Source organism: Macaca nemestrina, chromosome 19, assembly GCF_043159975.1.
Source record: "Macaca nemestrina isolate mMacNem1 chromosome 19, mMacNem.hap1, whole genome shotgun sequence".
NCBI lineage: Eukaryota > Metazoa > Chordata > Mammalia > Primates > Cercopithecidae > Macaca > Macaca nemestrina.
This window is the reverse complement of record NC_092143.1, coordinates 70,886,696-70,907,630: the sequence shown is the minus strand read 5'-3', so window position 1 is coordinate 70,907,630 and position 20,935 is coordinate 70,886,696. Positions and strand designations below refer to the sequence as shown.

The following is a 20,935-nucleotide window of genomic DNA, read 5'->3' as shown; positions in this document are numbered from 1 at the left end:
TCTCTACTAAAAATACAAAAATTAGCTGGGCATGGTGGTGGACACCTGAGGCACAAGAATCACTTGAACTCAGAGATGGAGGCTGCAGTGAGCTGAGATCAGGCCACTGCACTCCACCCTGGGTGACTGACTGAGACTCTGTATCAAGAAAAAAATTAAATTAAATGGAAAATAAATAAAAATCATACTTTATACCCAGTGAATTTTACTTCTAGGAATTTATCCTAAGGAAATGAGATACAACGTGGGACAAAGATTTCTACAATAAAATAGTTTTTACAATTTTAAAGAATAAATAATTTCATATACATATAATAGAGTATTAGGCAACATTTAAAATTGTGTTGAATGTTTAATTACATAGAATTATGTTCAGCATATAATGTTGCGCAAAGAATAGAATAAACTGCATACAGTATATGAACTTGATTTTCTAAAAACATAATTATATACTGATATACAGATATGAATTTTTTTAAAAGCCAGAAGAAAATATGCCAAAACAATAATTGCAGTCATCTCTGAGTTTGGTGAGACTACAGGGTATTCTGCCACGTTTTTATATATTTTAAGTTTTTTATAATGACCCTTTGTTGCTTTTCTAATAAAAAAAAAAATGTATTTTTGCCTAGCCTAAGATCCTAGATTACAAAATGTACCATTACTTTATGTACCACTAGAGATTCTAAGACACATTCTAATTTCAAAAATGTTCAAATTTTTTTAAATGTCAGAATAGGTAAAATATGGTAATAAACATTAAGTACCATGTACTATTTGACCAGAATTACTGCTACTCTGCCTAAAAAAGCCCAGTATACATTGCACACTTTTAGAGTAGTGAAAGCAGCCCTAAAAAGCTCACAAATTAAACTTACTTGAAAAATTAACAAGAATGTTATATTCAATTCCATAAAAATCTGACTCTTTTTTCTTTTTTCTTGAGATAGGGTCTCTGTCACGCAATCTCAGCTCACTGCAACCTCCACCTCGGAGTTCAAGCAATTCTCCCACTGCAGCCTCGCAAGTAGCCGGGACTACAGGCACACAATACCATGCACAACTAATTTTTGTATTTTTGTAGAGACAGGGTTTCGCCATGTTGCCCAGGCCAATCTCGAACTCCTGGGCTCAAGTGATCTACCCGCCTCAGCCTCCGAAAGTGCTGGCATTACAGATGTGAGCCACTGCACCTAGCACGGTTTTAATTAAGAAAATTACTTAATGTCCAAATGTTCAAATAAAATCATGCTCTAGGAAGATGTGCTACATTTTGACTGCACAGGCACATATGCACGCATCCACCCACCCACATACACACAGAGTAATCCAGTTTGATAAACAGACCAACAAAAAATAAATATAAATTAAAAATCCAGACTCCTAAATTCAAACTCCTCAACATGGCAAAAAAAAAAAAAAAAAAAAATGATCTTGTTAGTGACTGTCCAGTCTTACATTTCTACATTAAAAAAAAAAAAAAACTGATCTTGTTAGTGACTGTCCAGTCTTACATTTCTACATAAGCTACTCCCCACAACTATGCTCTAGCAATGCCTAGTTATTTGCAATTACCTGTATAAGCCATACTGCTTCATCTCTGTGCCTTTGCAGATGTTATCACTAACCTAAAATGACTTCCCCCACCACCTTATCTGACCAAGTTATTATTAAACAAGATCTAATCTTTTATCTCCTCTTTAGACATTCCTGATTCCCTCTTGAGCACAAAGTATGACTCCCTTCTCTGGGACAACATTACTTCCCTATATTTCACTTAACAATCTGAACTGGGATTGTTTATATAGGTCTGTTTCTTCTATTACATTGTATGTCCCCACAATCCTTAAGGATACAGACTATACTTGTACTTGATGCTACTGAAATATTAAAAACACTTACTGACATTATATGCAAATGGAGATAAAAACATACTGCATTTATCTATTCAGGAACAACAGAAAAGCCACATATATTTACTCCAAAGTAATAAAAGTATACATTTAAAAATCAATCTTGAGTTTCTCAAAATGTTAAACATAGAATTACCATATGACCCACCAATTCCACTTCTAGGTATCTACGCAAGAACAATAAAAACATATGTCTACACAAAAACTTCTACACAAATGTCCATAGCAGCATTATTCATAAAAGCCAAAATAGAATCAATACAAATGTCCATCAGCTGATGAGCAGATAAACAAAATGTGGTACATCCATACAATGGAATACTACTGGCAATTAAAAAGAATGATATACTGACACATGCTACAACACTGATGAACAATGAAAACATGCTAAGCCAAAGAAGGCAGTCACAAAGGACCATTTTATTGATGATTCCATCTATAGGAAATGTCTCTAGAGTTGGCAAATCTATAGGGACAGAAATAGATTAGTGGTTGCCTAAGGCTAGAAGCCTAGGGAGAAAAGGAGAGTGACTTAAAGTTAATGGGTGTTGGCAAATCTATACAGACAGAAATTAGATTAGTGGTTGCCTAGGGCTGGAAGCCTGGAGACAAATGGAGACTGACTGTTAATGGGTATGAGGTTACTTTATGAAGTGATGAAAATGTTGTAAAAGTAACTGTGGTAATGGTTGCACAACTCTCTAAATATATATACACTCAAAAAGCTCACTGAATTGTACACTTTAAATGGCTGATTTTTATAGTATGTAAATGATAGCTTAATAAAGTTGCTTTAAAAATTCAATCTTGAGTTTGGCAATGATTTTTACATGACACAAAAAGCACAACCAATGCAGAAATAGTTTATAAGTTAGATTTCATCAAAATTAAAATTTTTGCTCTATGAAAGACATTATGCGAACGAAAATTGACACTAGCAAATGCAACAAGGATGCAGAACAACAGAAACTCTCATTCATTGTTGGTGGGAATGTATAATAAAATGGTATAGCCACTTTGGAAGACAGTTTGGCAGTTTCTTAAGAAGTTAAACCTATTCTTAGCAAACAACCTAGCAATCCTACTTGTGTGTTTTTACGTATCTGCCCAAGTCAATTTAAAACTAAATTCATGGCCAGGCGCTGTGGCTCATGCCTGTAATCCCAGAACTTTGGGAGGCGGAGGCAGGCAGACCACCTGAGGCCGAGAGTTTGAGATCAGCCTGACCAACATGGAGAAACCCCGTCTCTACTAAAAATACAAAATTAGCCAGACATGGTGGTGCATGCCTGTAATCCCAGCTTCTCGGGAGGCTGAGACAGGTGAACCGCTTGAACCTGGGAGGTGGAGGTTGCAGTGAGCCGAGATCGTGCCATTGCACTCCAGCCTGGTGACAACAGCGAAACTCCATCTCAAAAAAACAAAACAAAACAAAACAAAAAAACCTAAATTCATGCAAAACCTTGTACTCGAATATTTATTGCAGCTTTATTCATAATTGCCCCAAACAGGAAATAACAAATACGTTCTTCAACAGAGGAATGAACAAACAAACCAAGGTACATCCATTCAATAGAAGGTTGCTCTGCAATTTAGTGGAAAAAAGGAACAAGTTACTACTTCACACAACATGGACAACATGCAGGAATCTTAAATGCATTTTTAAGCCTCCCAAAGTGCTGGGATTACAGGCGAAAGCCACCGTGCCTGGCCTTCACTCTTGATAGTATCTTCGAAGCACAAATAAAAGTTTTTAATTTTGATGATGCCCAGTTTATCTATTTTCCTTTGCATTTCCCTATGAATTAAAGAATTGCTGGTCACTTTATACAAAAAACTGTCTGCTAAGGTTCTGAGAATATACGGGCTCTATAGATCAATTAATCTGGGGACTGTTAACATTTTAATACTGAGTTGTCCAATCCATGAACACTGAATATCTTGTTAGGTCTTCTTTAATTTCTGTCTACAATGCTGTATGGTTTTCAGTATACAGGTTTACACATATTTTGTCAGATTTACTCCTAAATTTTTCATGTTTTTGCTTCTATTGTAAATGGCACTGTATTTGTTATAATAAATCAATTTCCAATTGCTTGCTGTTAATAAATGTATGTGCAACTGCTTTTTGGATATTAATCTTCTAATTTTCAACCTTGCTTAATAAACTTACTAGTTCATGTAGCTTTTTTGCAGAATCTTGAGGATTTTCGATATGGAAAATCATGCTGTCTAAATTGAGAAAGTTTTACTTCTTCCTTCTCAATCTGTATGGCTTTTCTTTATTTTACCTGATGGCACTGTCTAGAACTTCTAAGACGATGTTAAATAAAAATGGTAAGAGAGGACAGATTTGCCTTTTCCTATCTTAGGGGAAAAGCATTTGTCTTAAACAAGTAGATAAAATCTGAACTGTAGGTTTCTTGTAGATTCCCTTTATTGGGGAAAGGAAGCTTCCTTCACTTCCTAGTTTGCAGACAGATATTTTAAAATTGTGAATGGATATTAAATTTTATCAAATGCTTTTTCTGCATCTACTAAATTTCCTTTTTAAAGTACGTTAATATGGTAAATTAAACTAATTGATTTTTGAATTTTATACTAACTTAGTAATGCTGGCATAAACTATCCTTGGTCATGATTTTTACCTGCTACATTTGACTTCCCTAAAATTTTGTTATATTATTCTCTGCATTTTTCTCCAATTTAAAAATTAAAATAAATTATACAGGTTTACCAGTTAAAACAGTTTACTTTAGATTTATACTTTTATTTTACTTATTTCTACTAAAGCATTAATGTCTCTATTTATAAAATATAATGCACAAGCACACTTAACATTATGAAAGCAACAAAGTAGCTAAGTTTAAGGAAGCACGTATTTCATTCTTGCTAGCCATTACTTTTAAAAAAAACATGCCCCACCCTCTGCCTTTGTACTAAGGAGTATTTACCCCTTATCTACACCATCTCTGTAAACACCAGTTACCATTAAGATACAGTCAAGCCTCTCCATCTTTTTAGTTCCTTCACCATGTTGTCAGGTAGGGAGGTAAGCAATTGTAAACATTAATAAAATTTTACTGCTATGTCCATAGGACATGATAAATAATTAAAACTTTTATACTTAAAAACTTCTCAGTTCAGAATATGGAACCATATTCAAAAACTCAAATAAAACTAAATAAATTTTTAAAAATTGAAAAACGAAAATAGCAAAATTTAAAAATTCTAATACAAGATTTCAAAGTATAGAAATGATTTTAAAAATCAAAAAGATATGACTATTTAGAAAAATAAAATCTTTGTAACAAAACACATGTAACCAAAATTGAAAGACAACACCAAAACCAATCAAACTTACATGTATCAATATTTATAGTTTAGAAACAGAAATAAATGAAGGAGGACTTTATGATCTAAATCTTATTAATTCTTTAAGATTAAAAGTTTGAAGTTGTAAGTTAGCCAAATTTTTAAATTATAATATCCAATCTAAAAAGGAGCCTTCAGAAAAGAATATTTGTAAAATTTAAATATAAAACAGCTTTCATGGAGAAAAATTCTCATATCTCAGCAGTCACTCAAACTCAATGTGTGGTTATTCAAACTCAATGCACAGTTTTCTGAATACTTATTTTAGCTATTTTTCATCCCTTTCTCTTCAAAGTACTTTGGTTCTCCTAACAGGCATCCAAACTGCTTCTTACACACTTCCTACTCAACTCTATGTAGAAATCATTGATGAAATCACCAAAAAGTAAATAGAAGAAAAAATAAGGGCTTGAATGATCTAAGTCAAAATGTAGTTATATGAAGTCTGTCATTAACCTACACAAAAAATTACTTACATCTGCTTAAAAAGTTGTCAATATTTTTGTTTTTTCTTAAGGCAGGAAAATCCAAATCATATACCAAAGCATCCAATCCATCCTAAAGAAACAAACAAACAACGGTTAGCTTTTTTGGACCACATTATGAACAGTTTCCTTTTTTATGAAATAACAAAATATATGCTTTAATATTTAATGTCCCCTAACACATCTTGTGTACATTTAACACCCTCTACAAGATTAGATGTGAACTGGGAGAAAAGCTGTTTTCATTTCATATGTAGCTCTTTTTACCTTCTAAGTCTGGCGGGCCCAGGGGCAAGAAAATTACCACAGATTGGCTGCAAGTGATTTCAATCCATGAGCTTTTCCCCTCATAAGGACATGAAATTTTATTTTGCATTACTTCTCCTTACTATTGCATTTATCTTTATCTCACAGACATCAAAAACCTACATTTGTTACTATAAGTATTTTACAAGGTAACAGCTAAATAATAAAATGTGAGGTTTAATATAAAATAGATACCTCATAATCACAAATACAAGCTATATACATTTTTAATTATAAAAATGTATTGGATTTTCATGGGTCTTCTTTCTAGGGAAACCTAGCAGTAAAGGACACACATGAGCTTTTGCATTTTTTCTGGTTTTTTTTGTTTTTTTTTTTTTAAGGGTCTTGCTCTGTTGGCCAGGCTGGAGTGCAGTGGTGCAATGTTGGCTCAATGCAACCTCCACTTCCTGGACTCAAGCCATCCTCCTGCCTCGGCCTTTAGAGTAGCAGGGACTACAGGCTCACACTACCATGCCTGGCTAAATTTTATCGTTTTGTGTAGAGACAGGGTTTCACCATACTGCCCAGGCTGGTCTTGAACTCCAGACCTCAAGCAATTGCTCCTGCATCAGAGTCCCAAAGTGCTGGGATTACAGGTGTGAGCCACCACGCCTGGCCGAGCTTTTGCTTTTAAGAGGATATTTAAGTATTATCTAAGCAAGTGCATGGCAGTGTGAAGGTATACTAAGCAGTACTGAAATGGGAAAGCATCTATTCAGACTATAGCCTGCCGCATGGCAGGAACTGGAAGAACATTCAGATAATCCTAAGCAATCTTCATTACAAAGTCTCACTCTTTGGTAAATGTTGTTTGTATAACTGAACAGCACTATGGGAAAGAATGGTTTTTGCATGATGCTTAATAATGTAATCAGTTCCAGATGGGTCAAAACATTAAAAAAATAAAGAACCAGGCAAAAGCATTTTAAAGAAAAAAATAGTATATTTAACACGTTGGGAGGACAAGTCACATAACCTTTCTGAGCCTCAGTTTTCTTTTTTGTAAAATGAGGGATAATGATTACAACACATAACAGATTTGTAAGAATTAAATGAGTTAATATGTGAAGTGTCTGGACCTTAACAGTCTCACTTCTCTCTCTTTTATTTCTGTTACTGACATTTGAAAGCTCTCAATGTTAGTCTCCCTATTGACAGGAATGACCTACACAGAAAATAGACATTTTAGTCATGTGGTCATAAAACCTTAAAAGTAAATCTTAGGTCATGATGTTAAACCCTTTCCCAGTGCAGTAATCTGAAGTACTTTTGTTGTTGTTGTTACATATGGGCATCTGAGTTTTGCGTGACCAAGTATTTGATCATGTGTTTGTTAATGAAAAATGAGCTGCCTCCACTAATTACATATGGTCACTAAGTGTTTGGACCTGGCACTATACACTTTAATTCTACAATACCGCGGGATAGTCTATTACTTTTCAGCATCACCCATAAGCAAAACTTGTATGCCTTTATTAGGGAAATAAAGTTGGCAAGAATGTATTCTTCTACCTTAACCAAAGCATATACCAACTGAGGTTTCTAAGGGGAGTCAAGACACTGGGGTGGGAGAGAGGGATGCAGGCTTCCATTTTAATGCAGTGGAAAAGTTGCACAACGCAAGGAATGTTGTGCAGCTTTTCCACTATAAATGAGGCAGGAATCTTATCTTTTATTCAACACTCTGAAGTTCCATAAAATAATGCAGAATAACACTTCCACACTTCCTAAATGTCCAAATTCTAGTATCAGGACTCAGAATGTCAACATAACATTCATCCAAGTGCAAAAACAATTCACGAGGAATGATAATCAAAGGATATACTTCCACTGGTCCTTTACTTAATTTTATGATTTAGGCATGAGCAAAACTACCCTCTACTTTCACAACATGTCCATCATATAGCTTAATCATCAGTTTAAAAATGTAGAGGAGGCCAGAAGCGGTGGTTCACTCCTGTAATCTCAGCACTTTGGGAGGCTGAGGCAGGCATACTGCTTGAGGTCAGGAGTTAAGAGACCAGCCTGGCCAAAATGGTGAAATCCCATCTCTACTAAAAATATAAAAATTAGTTGGGCATGGTGGTGGTGGGCACCTGTAATCCCAGCTACTCGGGAGGTTGAGACAGGACAATCGCTTGAACCCGGGAGGCGGAGGTTGCGGTGAGCCAAAACCATGCCTCCAGCCTGGGTGAAAGGGCGAGACTCCGTCTCAAAAAAAAAAAAAAAAAAAAAAAATTGTGGAGGAGAAAATATATAACAGAGGGGCCAATCAATGTCAAAAAATTACAGTAATTAAATTCTTTGCTACTAATAGTTGAACAACGGTAGTAGACCAGTTGTAGCAGTTATATGTTAAAAGAAGGTAGTTACATAAGAGAAGTATTTTCACATATACACACAAAGTCAGGCATAATCAATTAAAAGTATAACATTTTACAGTGATCTTTAAAGTAAAAACACTTCACATTTCCTGAGAAGCACTGATATGGGGGTGGCGGGGAGCAGAGGGAAGAGGAGATAGAGGCCTGTTGTGTTATGCCATAACAGAGTTGAAGCAAAAGCAGAAGCAAAAGAAAATTATTCAACACTACTGCAAACTTTAGTTTTCTGGATAGATCTGAATTAACAAAAATGAGTCAGGTGTAAAACATCATTTAGGATTAAATCCATTAAAAATAACACATTATAAGGCATGAGAATTTAACGAGGAAAGGACAGTTACATTATTATAAGAAACATTCATTTTTAGGTAAATTTTCAAAATCTAAATGGTTATTATTCTAAACCTAAGGGACATATTTTTGGAGAAACACTACCCCACCCTCAAAATTCACTGAAAACTATGGCAGCAAAATTGGGGCTTCTGAAAACCAAACTACTTCTAAAATGGACTGCCCACTGGTACTAAAGAGTGCTGACAAACTCTGATAAGAGAGGATATACCATTTAAAGAAAATGCTTTTGGTATATGTAGTAAAATGTTGTTTTAACTAAGTCCCTTAGGCCAGATGTCATGGCTCACAACTGTAATCCCAGCACTTTGGGAGATCAAGACAGGAGGATCACTTGAAGCCAGGAGTTCAAGACCAGCCTAGACAGCATAGCAAGACCCTATCTCTACAAAAATAAAAGTTAAAATATATATATATATAGCTGGGCGTGGTGCCACATGCTTGCAGTCCCAGCTACTTGAGAGGCTGAGGCAGGAAGATCGCTTGAGCCCAGGAGCTTGAGGCTACAGTAATCTATGATTACGCCATGGCACTGCAGCCTGGGTAACAGAATGGGACCCTGTCTCTAAAAACCAATCAGTCGACCAATCAATCTTTCTTCACTTGATAAAGAAATAATTCATCAAAATTAAGCACAGCTATGAAAATGAAAACAGAATTTCCTTAGGGAATTTTAACAAACTGATATTAAATACAATTAATATCTGTTTAACTACTGTGACATTACTATGCCCATGTCAATGCTGCCCAGGACATTTATAGTCAATAAATAAGTAAATAATGTTCCAAATTATCTAGTACAACAAACAATGGCTCTTCCCAATCAGTTTCCAATCACAACTTTGTCCAGCCTGTTTCTCTACATGCACATAGCTGGGCTTATGCCACAGTGTGCTACCAGCCATTTCCCAAATAAGCCAGGTTCACTCTACCCTATGGAACCTCTGCACCTGCTCTATTCTCCAGTTGGAATGTGAACGTTCTTACATTAAGACTGCCTCAAAATGTCCCTTACTTTGTGCTGCCTTCCCCAGTGCCCTGAGGCAATGTTATATGACCTCCTTTGTGCTATTACAGAAATTATGTATTTAGCTGTTATACTATAATTATTTATTTCTAAATCTGCCTCCTCTTCTGCAGGAAAGCAGAAAAAGAAAATACTTCCTGTCTCTGAGAGTTCAGAGGTTAGTAGGTAGAAAAAGTAAATATAGGATATCAAGTGTTGTAAGTAGGTACTACATAAATAGAGAAAGGGCTGTTGGGGCTTTACAGAGAAGATGAAATTTGAGCTGAACCTTGAAGAACAGAATTATGAAGGAATAAGACAGAAGTGGGGCAAGGCAATCTAGAGGTGAAAAGCAAGGAGAATTCAGAGAATGAGAGTAGAATGTTCTGGACTGGGAAAGGTGAGAAGGAGACGAAGGAGAAGGAGTCAAAGCTGTGATGATGAGGTAGGGAATGTTAAAGGTATAACATACCAGGAGAAGAATTTATCTTCTGATAATTTGGAACCATAGGAATTTCTGCGGTAGGGAGAGTGGCATGACTGGTTTTTATTTTAGTAGTCTGTCAATGATAAAGATGATAAATTAAAAGCAGAAGAGATAGGTGGAGATGAAAGCGACTAGTAGAATACTGTGGTAATACAAGCATAAAAGGATAAAAGACTGAAAAACTGGGGAAACAGGAATGGGGCATTAGAAGCAAAAGAATCTGATGAATAACTGAAAGAGGAACAGGAAGGGTTGAAAATGATTATATGATCTTCAAGTTGATGTAAGTAGACAGCAACTTCATTAAACAAGGCAGATAATATAATATGGAGAGAAGACAAATATTTCAGACACACTAAATCTGAGGTCCTTTGGGATATCATTTCATGGATAACTAGATGGTAACTGGATATAAGTTTGGGTTTAACAGAGAGACTGGGACTATAATATAGATTTGGGAGTCATGAGAGCACACTTAAATCTGTGAGAACATATGCAATTATCCAACAAGAATAAACAGGGAGAGTGGAGAAAGACTCAAGAATAGAACCCTGGGAAACACTAACATTTAAGAGGTACACAGAGCAGGCTGGGTGCAGTGGCTCACGCCTGTAATCCCCATACTTTGGGAGGCCAAGGCAGGCAGATCACCTGAGGTTGGAGTTCGAGACCAGCCTGACCAATATGGAGAAACCACTTCTCCATTAAAATACAAAAAATTAGCCGGATATGGGGATGCCCGCTTGTAGTCCCAGGTACTCGGGGGGCTGAGGCAGGAGAATCACTTGAACCTGGGAGGCGGAGGTTGCAGTGAGCCAACATCGCGCCACTGCACTCCAGCCTGGTGACAGAGCAAGACTCTGTTTCAAAAAAAAAAAAGAAAAGAAAAGGAAGAAAAGCAAAAGAGGTACACAGAGCAAAAATGGTGGAGGAGGACACAGAGAAGAGAAGACAGACAGAAAGAACAGTACCAACGAAGCTGAGAAGGAACTTAAAAAGCAGAAATGCCTTAAGAATGAATTTAAAACGTCTCAGGCAGTCAAACAGAATAGTGAATGCAAAAGAAGCCAAATCATTTAACATTTAAAAATCACTGATGGTCGCATAACAACGTGAAAGATTTAATGTCACAGAATTATACATTTAGCATCAGTTAAATGGGCTAGGTGGCTCACGCCTGTAATGCCAGCACTTTGGGAGGCCAAGGCGGGAGGATCACTTGAGGTCAGGAGTTCAAGACCAGCCTGGCTAATATGGTGAAAACTCGTTTCTACTAAAAAGACAAGAATTAGCTGGGTGTGGTGGAAGGCACCTGTAATCCCAGCTATTCAGGAGGCTGAAGCAGGAGAATCACTTGAACCCGGGTGGTGGAGGTTGCAGTGAGCCAAGATTGTGCCACTGCACTCCAGCCCGGGTGATGGAGGGAGACTGTCTCAAACAAAAAAGAAACAGTTAAATGATAAGTTTTATGATATGTTTTTGTGTGTGTGTACAAATATACACACACATAAAAATTTTTGTATTTGTATTAGAGATGGGGTTTCACCATGTTGGTCAGGCTGGACTAAAACACCTAACCTCAAGAGATCCTCCCCTCTTGGTACACACACACACACACACACACACACACACACACACAGAGCCATAATTTATTTTAAGTCACTATCAGATATCAGCAAATTGATGGACTAGGAAGCTCTAAGCTCTCCTTCACCCACAGAAACATCAAAAGTAACAAGCTATCTGAAACAGGTCTGCAGAAGTTCTCGAAAATTTAGGCTTATAACAAGCAAGCAAATATCCAATCAAGTAAAAGCTATCCCAAATGGTAGGAAAGAGTTACGGCAGGTTACTTGCTCTTGTCCCACCCGCTAAGGATAATCTTAAGTCTTGAGCAGGTAGTAGACTGGTTCCTCCTCTTACCACCCCCCCCAAACCTTGAACCCAAGGGAGAAGAATAAGACCATACTGTGTATGTTCATTCTATCTTATATGGGAGATACCTGAAGGACTAAGGCAAGAACCTAAACTCTGTTTCACATAATTCAGAATACAGGCAGGAAAAGCAGCATGCGCTGCTCATAAAGGCTACAAGGAAGCTAACTACAAAACCTACTGATACACCTGAGGTAAAAGATGGAGAAGTAGGGAGGACTAGTGGACACAACACAAAGAATAGACCATCTAAGGCCCAGAGGAGAAGCAGGGTGAGACTCTTTGGGAAATAAGATGATTCAAAAGCAGCCATGTATACAGAGGAATTTAAAAAGCCATGTGAAGCCCAGGCAAAGAAGCATGCTAAGAAAAATCCTGAGAAGATCCTAAATTCTCATCTCATCTGAGTTTCATCCTGAAACTCAGAACTAGCCTAGCTAAGTGGTAAAGGAGTACCCCAGCAGAGGGCAAATCTGCAAAGACTGAGAGGTGGTTCTCTTTTTGTTTTCTGAGGCTTTTTTGGTATGTATTGGAGCACCTGACATTCAAGGAAATCTCTGCCCAAACATTAGCTGAATACAAGCTAAAGGAATCAAGACTTCAGTGATCACCCACAGTAAGGAATAGTCTTTGCAAAAACAATTTGGAAAAGTCTCAAAACAAATGGACTATAGCCATTTGTACTACAGCCATCAGCAAGAAAAACCAAACAGGCCAGGCATGGTGGTTCACGCCTGTAATCCCAGCACTTTGGGAGGCCAAGGCAGGCGGATCGTTTGAGCCCAGGAGTTCGAGACTAGCCTGGCTAATATGGCAAAACCCTGTCTCTACTAAAAATACAAAAATTAGGCAGGGTGGTGGCGTGCGTCTGTGGTCCCAACGACTCGGGGGGCTAGGGCGCGAGAATCGTTTGAACCTGGGAGCGGGGGGCTGCAGTGAGCTGAGATGGCACCAAAAAGGGTCCTTTGGAAGGTGTTTTGCAGCTCTCGTCTAGCAGGAAAGCCTGGGACACCTGTGCTGTAATGGCAGTCTGAGTCGCTGGAGCCAGTGGTTTGAGCTCCAGGACCCATCAGTCCTGCTGGACCTCTCAGAACTACTGGAGACTAGTTCTGAACCCAGAACAAAAGACCAAAGCAGGTCTGTCTCCAGTAGTCTCCACCACAGGCTGGACAGGGTCGACGTGGCTTCGTTTGCTTCCTGGACATTCCTTCTTAAAATGCCCAGACTGACCACACTGATAACAGCTAGAGGATGCACCTTGGGGATTCTGGACTTTACAAGATTATAATGCTGCTACTAGAACCTCTGTTTTTCTCTTGTACTACTTCTCCTTTTCTCGGGCTTCCTCCCAATCCCTACTGTAAAACACTGAAGTGGCTATTCTCAGGAGGCTTTCTAGGGTGCTATCTGGTTCCATTGCTTGCTTCTGTAGCTTTCTTTTAATATCGGGAGCTGCCTGTGTAATAAACTTGTCCTTCAGGATGAGCTGTCCCTCAACTGAATCGGGGTATAGAGAGGTGTGCTTTATTAGTGCCCCTCTCAGCCTTTCCATAAAAGCTGTGGGATTCTTGTCTGGTTTTTGGTCTATCATAGACAGTTTAGAGTAACTGAGAGGTTTAGCTGTGGTCTTCCATAGGCCTTCTAATATACACCTTAAAAAGTGCTTCCTTTTCCATTCATCTGCTGAGTTATTGGGATCCCAATTAGGGTTATTTAACCGGAACTGCTTCCCTTCCTTGTGGGAGTGAAGTTTCTACCTCTTCCTCACCTTCCTTTTCTCCTCTTTTTTAACTTGGTCTGCTATAGGAGGTATGTTGTTCATCTCCATAATTTTCTGCTGCTTGCGGAACTCTGCTTTTCAGTTGCAGGGAGGGTTTGACTTAGCAGCATCACAACATCCCTCCACATGAGATAAAACACCTGAGTTAAATTTCAGAAAATTTCTACACGCCTATCAGGGTCATCAGAAAATTGACCTAAGTCTCCCTTTATTTGCTTAAGGTCCTGTAATGAGAAGGAAACTTGAACCTTTATGGCACCATTCCCATCAAGCATTTCCTGGAGGGGTAAGAATGAAGAGGGGAAAGTAGGATATGCTGGAGATGGTGGGGCTGATGGTACAAATAGAGGGGAACGGGAAGGGTTGGCACTTCAGTAGCTGTCTTAGATTGCTCCTCTGGAGCCCACTTTAGCTCTGGGGAACTACTCCCTGTGGGCTTGCCTGCCACCAGCGCTTTAAAATACACTCCAGGGGAGTGCATGTTGAAGACGATCTGTTACCCATCCAGAAAGAGAAGTGAAAATAAAAGTGTTCTCCTTCCTTTCGGTATGTGATCCACGTGTGTCCATGTAGTTTTTTCTAATTCGACTTGAGACAAAGAACCTAGTGTTCCTCCACTCATCAAAGCCATACCACTAGCAAACCCTGGAGAATAGAGAAAATCTGATTTCCAAAATCACATTATAACAGTTAAATGGCCAATTTTCCATAAAGAAACCACAAGATATACAAAGGAACAGAAAAACATGGCTGGGAGGAAGAAATAAATGAACAGAAACCATACCCAAGAAGCCTAGACATTGGACTTGATAAAGACATTAAAAACTCTTAAATATGTTCAAAGAGCTGAAGGAAAACACAGAAAAGGAACTAAAAGAAACTAGGAAAATTATATATGAGCAAAATGTGAATGTCAACAAAGACAAAGAAACTATATTAAGAAACAAATTCTGGAGCTAAAAACTAATACCAGTAACCAAAATGGTGTACTGCTGGCATAAGGACAAGCATATACAGCTGGTGCTCAAACAACGTAAGTTTCAACTGCATGAGTCCATTTATACCTCCCTTCCACCTCTGCCACCCAAGAAACAGAAAGACCAACTCCTCCTTTTCCCTCTACTCAGCCTACTCAATGTGAAGATGGTGAGTATGAAGATCTTTATGATGATCCACTTCCATTTAATGAACGGTAAATATACTTTCTCTTCCCTATGAGTTTAGTAATATTTTCTTTTCTCTGGGTAACTTTATATAAGAATACAGTATATATATATTTACATATAACATACAAAATACATGTTGTTAATCAACTCTTTATGCTATCAGTAAGGCTTTCAGTCAACAGTAGGCTATTAGTAGTTAAGTTTTGGGGAAATTAAAAAAGTACGTATTTCATGTATTTCAAATGCATGGGGAGAGGGTAGTGGTCAGTGCCCCTAATCCCCATGTTATTCAAGGGTCAACTGTAGAGACAAATGGAATAGGGAAAAAAAAAAAAAAAAAAGACCACAAACCCACACATACATATGGTCAATTAATTTCAACATGTGTGACGTAACCATTCAATAATGGACGGTCTTTTTAGCAAACAGTGCTGGAAAAACTGCATATCCACACGCAAGAGAATCAAATTTGAGTCCCCACAATATACCATATACCAAAATTAACTCAACAGGGATCAAAGACCAAAATGTAGAAGCTAACTATAAAATGCTTAGAAGAAAACATAGGGGAAGTTTCAGGATATTGAATTTGACCAGGATCTCTTGTACATGATACCAAGAACACAGGCAACAAAAGAAAAAACAAACTAAACCTCATTAAAATTAAAAACTTTTGTGCACTAAAGAACACTATTAACAGAGTGAAATGGCAATCCACAGAATGGGAGAAAATATTTGCAAGTAATATGTCCGATAAGAGATTATTACCCAAAATATGTAGGGCACTCCTAAAAATCAAAACAACTCATTTTAAAAATGTGCAAAAGCTTGGATAAAAATGTCTCCAAAGACAGAAATGGCCAATAAGCACATGAAAAGATGCTCAACATCATAAATCATTACAGAAATACAAATCAAAACCACAATGAAACATCACTTCACACTCATTAGGATAGTTATTGTTTTAAAAAATCAGAAAAGAACAAGTGTTGGAGAAGATGCAATGAAACTGGAACCCTTGGCAATGCTGGCGGGAACGTAAAACAGGGTAGCTGATATGAAAAATAGTATATCCATTTCTCATAAAATTACCACATGATCAGTAATTCCACTTCTAGGTATACACCCAAAGGAACCAAAAGCAGGGATTTGAACAGATATTTGTACACCAATGTTCACAGCAGTATATTCAAAATAGCCCAAGGTAGAAACAACACAACTGTACACCAACAGATGAATGGATGAAAGGTAGTATGTACATACACTGTAATATTATTCAGCCTTAAAAAAGGAAATGCTGACACATACTATGACATAGATGAAATTTGAAAATATTATGCTAAATGAAATAAGCCAGACAAAAAAGAAAAAATATTGTACAATTCCATTTATACACAGTACCTAGAAATGGCAAATTGGTAGAAACTGAAAGTAGAATGGAGATTACCATAGGCTGGAGGGACAGGGAATAAAGAGTTACTTTTTAATGGATACAGAGTTTGTTTGCAACAGACGATATAGTGCAAACAGATACTGGTGAAAGCACAAAATTGTGAATGTACTTTAACACCACCAAATTGTACTCAAGAACAGTTAAAATGGAGACGGATGTAGTAGCGCGCATCTGTAATCCCAGCTACTCAGGAAAGTGAAGTGGGAAGATCACTTGAGCCCCAGAGTTTGAGAGCAGCCTGGACAACCCCATTTCAAAAAAAAAAAAAAAAGGCAAATTTCATGTTAACGTATATTTTACTGCCAATTTTTTAAGGGCATTATTATTCTTAAGTAGAATGCTTCATCAGAGGAGAAGGTGCACATACCAGCTTACGGTCCATTGAAAACTTAATGGAAAATGAAGAAATGAGAAAAATGGCTAAATGAGAAAAATTAGAAGTGTGCACAATTTAAAACTTAAACTTGATGAAACATTTTTAGGTAGAAAAGACATTTTTACAGAAGATAAATGATTTAACAAGGTTCCAAAAGATGTAAGGGAGAACAGGCTTAAGATACCAAGTTAAGACATTAACCTTGTAAAGTGAGAGAATACTTCTACAGAAATGGCGTTCTGTCTCATATTCCAAGCTAGAATATTTAGCAGTCATGTGATCTTGAGCAAGTTATTTAACCCATCACCACCTCAATATTCTCATCTGTAAAACAAGATAGTATCAGTAACAACCACACAGGACTGTTTTTTCTTTTTTAAAGATTTATCCGAACGAGTTACAAAAATATATTCACAGATAATATCAAGGATGATTTCCTTCCTACTGCCGTAAAGGTTTCTAGGTATGGGTGAACACAATCAAAGTTTTCTCCTGGCATGAGTAACTGAAGAAGTTCAGATGGTTCAGACTCTGGGGAGAGAGAGTTTGTCATTTCTCAAATGATTCTTTTAAGTATCTAATTTGTTACTTTGGGGAAAAATAAATACACATCATACATTCTTTAGTTAGTAGTAGTATGAAATTTTTTTTTTTTTTTTTTTTGAGACGGAGTCTCACTCCGTTGTCCAGGCTGGAGGGCAGGGGCGCGATCTCAGCTCACTGCAACCTCCACCTTCCTGGTTCAAGCTATTCTCCTGCCTCAGCCTCCTGAGTAGCTGGATTACAAACACGCACCACCATACCCGGCTAATTTTTGTATTTTTAGTAGAGACAGGGTTTCACCACGTTGGACAGGCTGGTTTTGAACTCCCCACCTCAAGTTGATCCGCCTGCCTAGGCCTCCCAAAGTGTTGGGATTACAGGCGTGAGCCACCACACCCAGCCTGAAAATAATTTTTTAAAACTCAGCTAATTGTTATTTTCTTGAAATTCTTATACAAACTCTCATATAACCAGACCTTGATCATGGAAAAAAATGAAAAGAATCATTCATTTTCCATGGAACCATAACAAAAGATTTAACATCTGTATCACTGTATGCCCAGAAGACAAACAAGAAAAACAGAATGGGGCTAAAAGGGACTAAAATAAATGATGGCTAAAAATTCCCCAAATTTGGCAAAAGACATAAACCTACAGGTTGAAGGAGCTGACCAAACATCAAAACAGGACACACCCAAAGAAATCTAAGCCAATTTTTTAAAATGTCAAACCAGAATTCTACATCCACTGAAAAAAAAAAATCAAGACATTCTCAGATGATGAAAAACTAAGAGATCTGTCTCAAGCAGACATTCTAAAATAATGGTTAAAGGCAATTATCTAAACAGAAGATGATGAAAGAAATAAACCTGGTATATCAGAAAAGAAGAACAAAATGTAAAAATATGGGAAAAGATAATACATTTTTCTTCTCTCGAAAGTTAAAGCAAAAATTATAATGTTGCTTGTTTCTCAATGCATGTAAGAAGATATTAAACATGAATATATTACAAACAAGAGTAAAATGACAAAAAGGAGGAAAAATTTCTACCTTTCAATTGAACTAGTAAAATGTCAACACCAATATAATATGATGCTTTCTATGCCTAATTTAATACCTAGAGTAACCAATTTAAAAAGTTACACAAAGATATATACACACAAAAACACTTTCAGACAAGTCAAAAGGGAATTATAATAAATGTTCAAGTGGCCCAGGAAGGCAAAAAAGGAACACGGATACAAAAAACAGACAGGTAAAAACAGAAAAAAAAGAATATAACAGCAGATTTAAACCCTAACATAACGAGAGTTATATTAAATATAAATGGTCTAGACAACAATTCCAATTAAGAAACAGATTGGCAGACCTGGATACATAAACATGACCCATCCACAGACAAGAAATTCACTTAAAATGCAAAGGTAGGTTGGAAGAAAATGAATGGGAAATTATTTACCATGCAAATATTAATCAAAAGAAAGCGGGTGTGGCTATATTAGCGTCAGGCAAGGCAGACTTCAGAGAAAGAAAATGGCCAGGCACAGAATGGAAAATTACATGATCACAAAAGAGTCAATCCACCAGGAAGGCACAACAATCTCAACCATGTGTGCTCAGAACAATAGAACTGCAAAATAAGTGAAGCAAAACCTGACAGAAATGCAAAGAGAAATAGACAAATCTACAATTTTAGTTGGCACCTTGAATACTTCTCTCTTAACAATTGATAGAACTGGGCAGAAAATCATCAAGAACTTAACACAATTAATCAACAAGATCTAATTGACATTTATGTAACATTCCACCCCAAAGCAGCAGAATACACATCGTTTACAAGTGCTCATGGAACACTTGCCAAGACAGATCACCATATTGTGTGCCATAATTCAAACCTCAGCAAATTAAAAAGAATTAAAACCATAACAGAATGTGATCTTTGACCAAAATGTACAAACTACAATAAATAAGAAAAAGACAGTAGGGAAATCTCCAAACACTTGGAAACTAAACAACAGATTTCTTTTTTTTTTTTTCTTTTTTTTTTTTTTTGAGACGGAGTCTCGCTCTGTCGCCCAGGCTGGAGTGCAGTGGCGCGATCTCGGCTCACTGCAAGCTCCGCCTCCCGGGTTCACGCCATTCTCCTGCCTCAGCCTCCCTAGTAGCTGGGACTACAGGCGCCCACAACCACGCCCGGCTAATTTTTTGTATTTTTAGTAGAGACGGGGTTTCACCGTGGTCTCGATCTCCTGACCTTGTGATCCGCCCGCCTCGGCCTCCCAAAGTGCTGGGATTACAGGCGTGAGCCACCGCGCCCGGCTAAACAACAGATTTCTAAATAATTTCTGAGTCAAAGGGAAAGCCTCAAAGGAAATAAAAATATACATTGAACTGAAGGAAAATGAAAATACAACACCAGAATTTGTGGAATGCAGCTAAATCACTACGAAAAGAAAAAATGTAGAGCATTAAATGATTAGAAAAGAGTAATGATGGTCAGGCGCAGTGGCTCAGGCCAATAATCCTAACACTTTGGGAGACTGAGGTGGAAGGATCACTTGAGCTCAGGAGTTCAAGGCCCATTTGGGTAACAATAGAAAGACCTCGTCTCTACAAAAAAATTTAAAAATTAGCTGGGCATCAAGGCGCATGCCTGTGGTCCCAGCCACCCAGGAGAGGCTGAGGCGGAAGGATAGCCTGAGCCCCAAAAGGTCAAGGCTGAAGTAAGCTATGATCACATCACTGCACTCCAGTCTGGGTGACAGAGTGAGACCCTGTCTTAAACTAAATTTTTTTAAGAAAAGAAAAAGAATAATAATTTTCAATTAATAATCTAAGTTCCTTTCTCAAGAAACTAGAAAGGGATCATCTGAACGAATTTGCTATGGTCTGAAACTGTTCCCCAAAATTCATTTATTGGAAACTTAATCCCTAGTGCAACAGTGTTGAGAGGTGGAGCCTTTGGGGAGGTGTAAAGGTCATGAGCACAGAGTCCTCATAAATATATTAATGCCATGATGAACACGTTTGATTAGGGAGTTTGGCCCCTTTTTGGCCTTCTGCCTTCTACCATGTGAGGACACACTGTCCCCCTCCCTTCTGGAGGATACAGCTTTCCAGGCACCTTCTTGGGATGAGAGACTAGACCATCATCAGAGAACCAGACCTGCTGGTGCCTTGATCTTGGTCTTCCCAGACTCCAGAACTATGAGAAAACAAATTTCTGTTCTTTATAAATTGCCCAGTCTTGGTTCTGTTACAGCAGCAGAAATAAACTAGGACAGGAATTTTTAAAAATATTCCTGTTACATGTTATTACAAATAACATATTTTATTAAAACTTTTTTTAAGACAGAGTCTCGCTCTGTTGA

General features: G+C 37.5%; 1 protein-coding gene across 2 annotated transcripts in view; it reads right to left on the bottom strand.

Moving 5' to 3' along the window:
• The window catches only part of LOC105464762 (Rho associated coiled-coil containing protein kinase 1), a 156,848-nt gene that overhangs the window by 113,518 nt on the left and 22,395 nt on the right, over positions 1-20,935 (bottom strand). For both annotated transcript variants that reach the window (XM_011712802.2, XM_011712804.3), the window contains exon 2: positions 5,765-5,846. In XM_011712802.2, the coding sequence (XP_011711104.1) occupies positions 5,765-5,846 (82 nt within the window). The remainder of the gene's footprint in view (positions 1-5,764; positions 5,847-20,935) is intronic.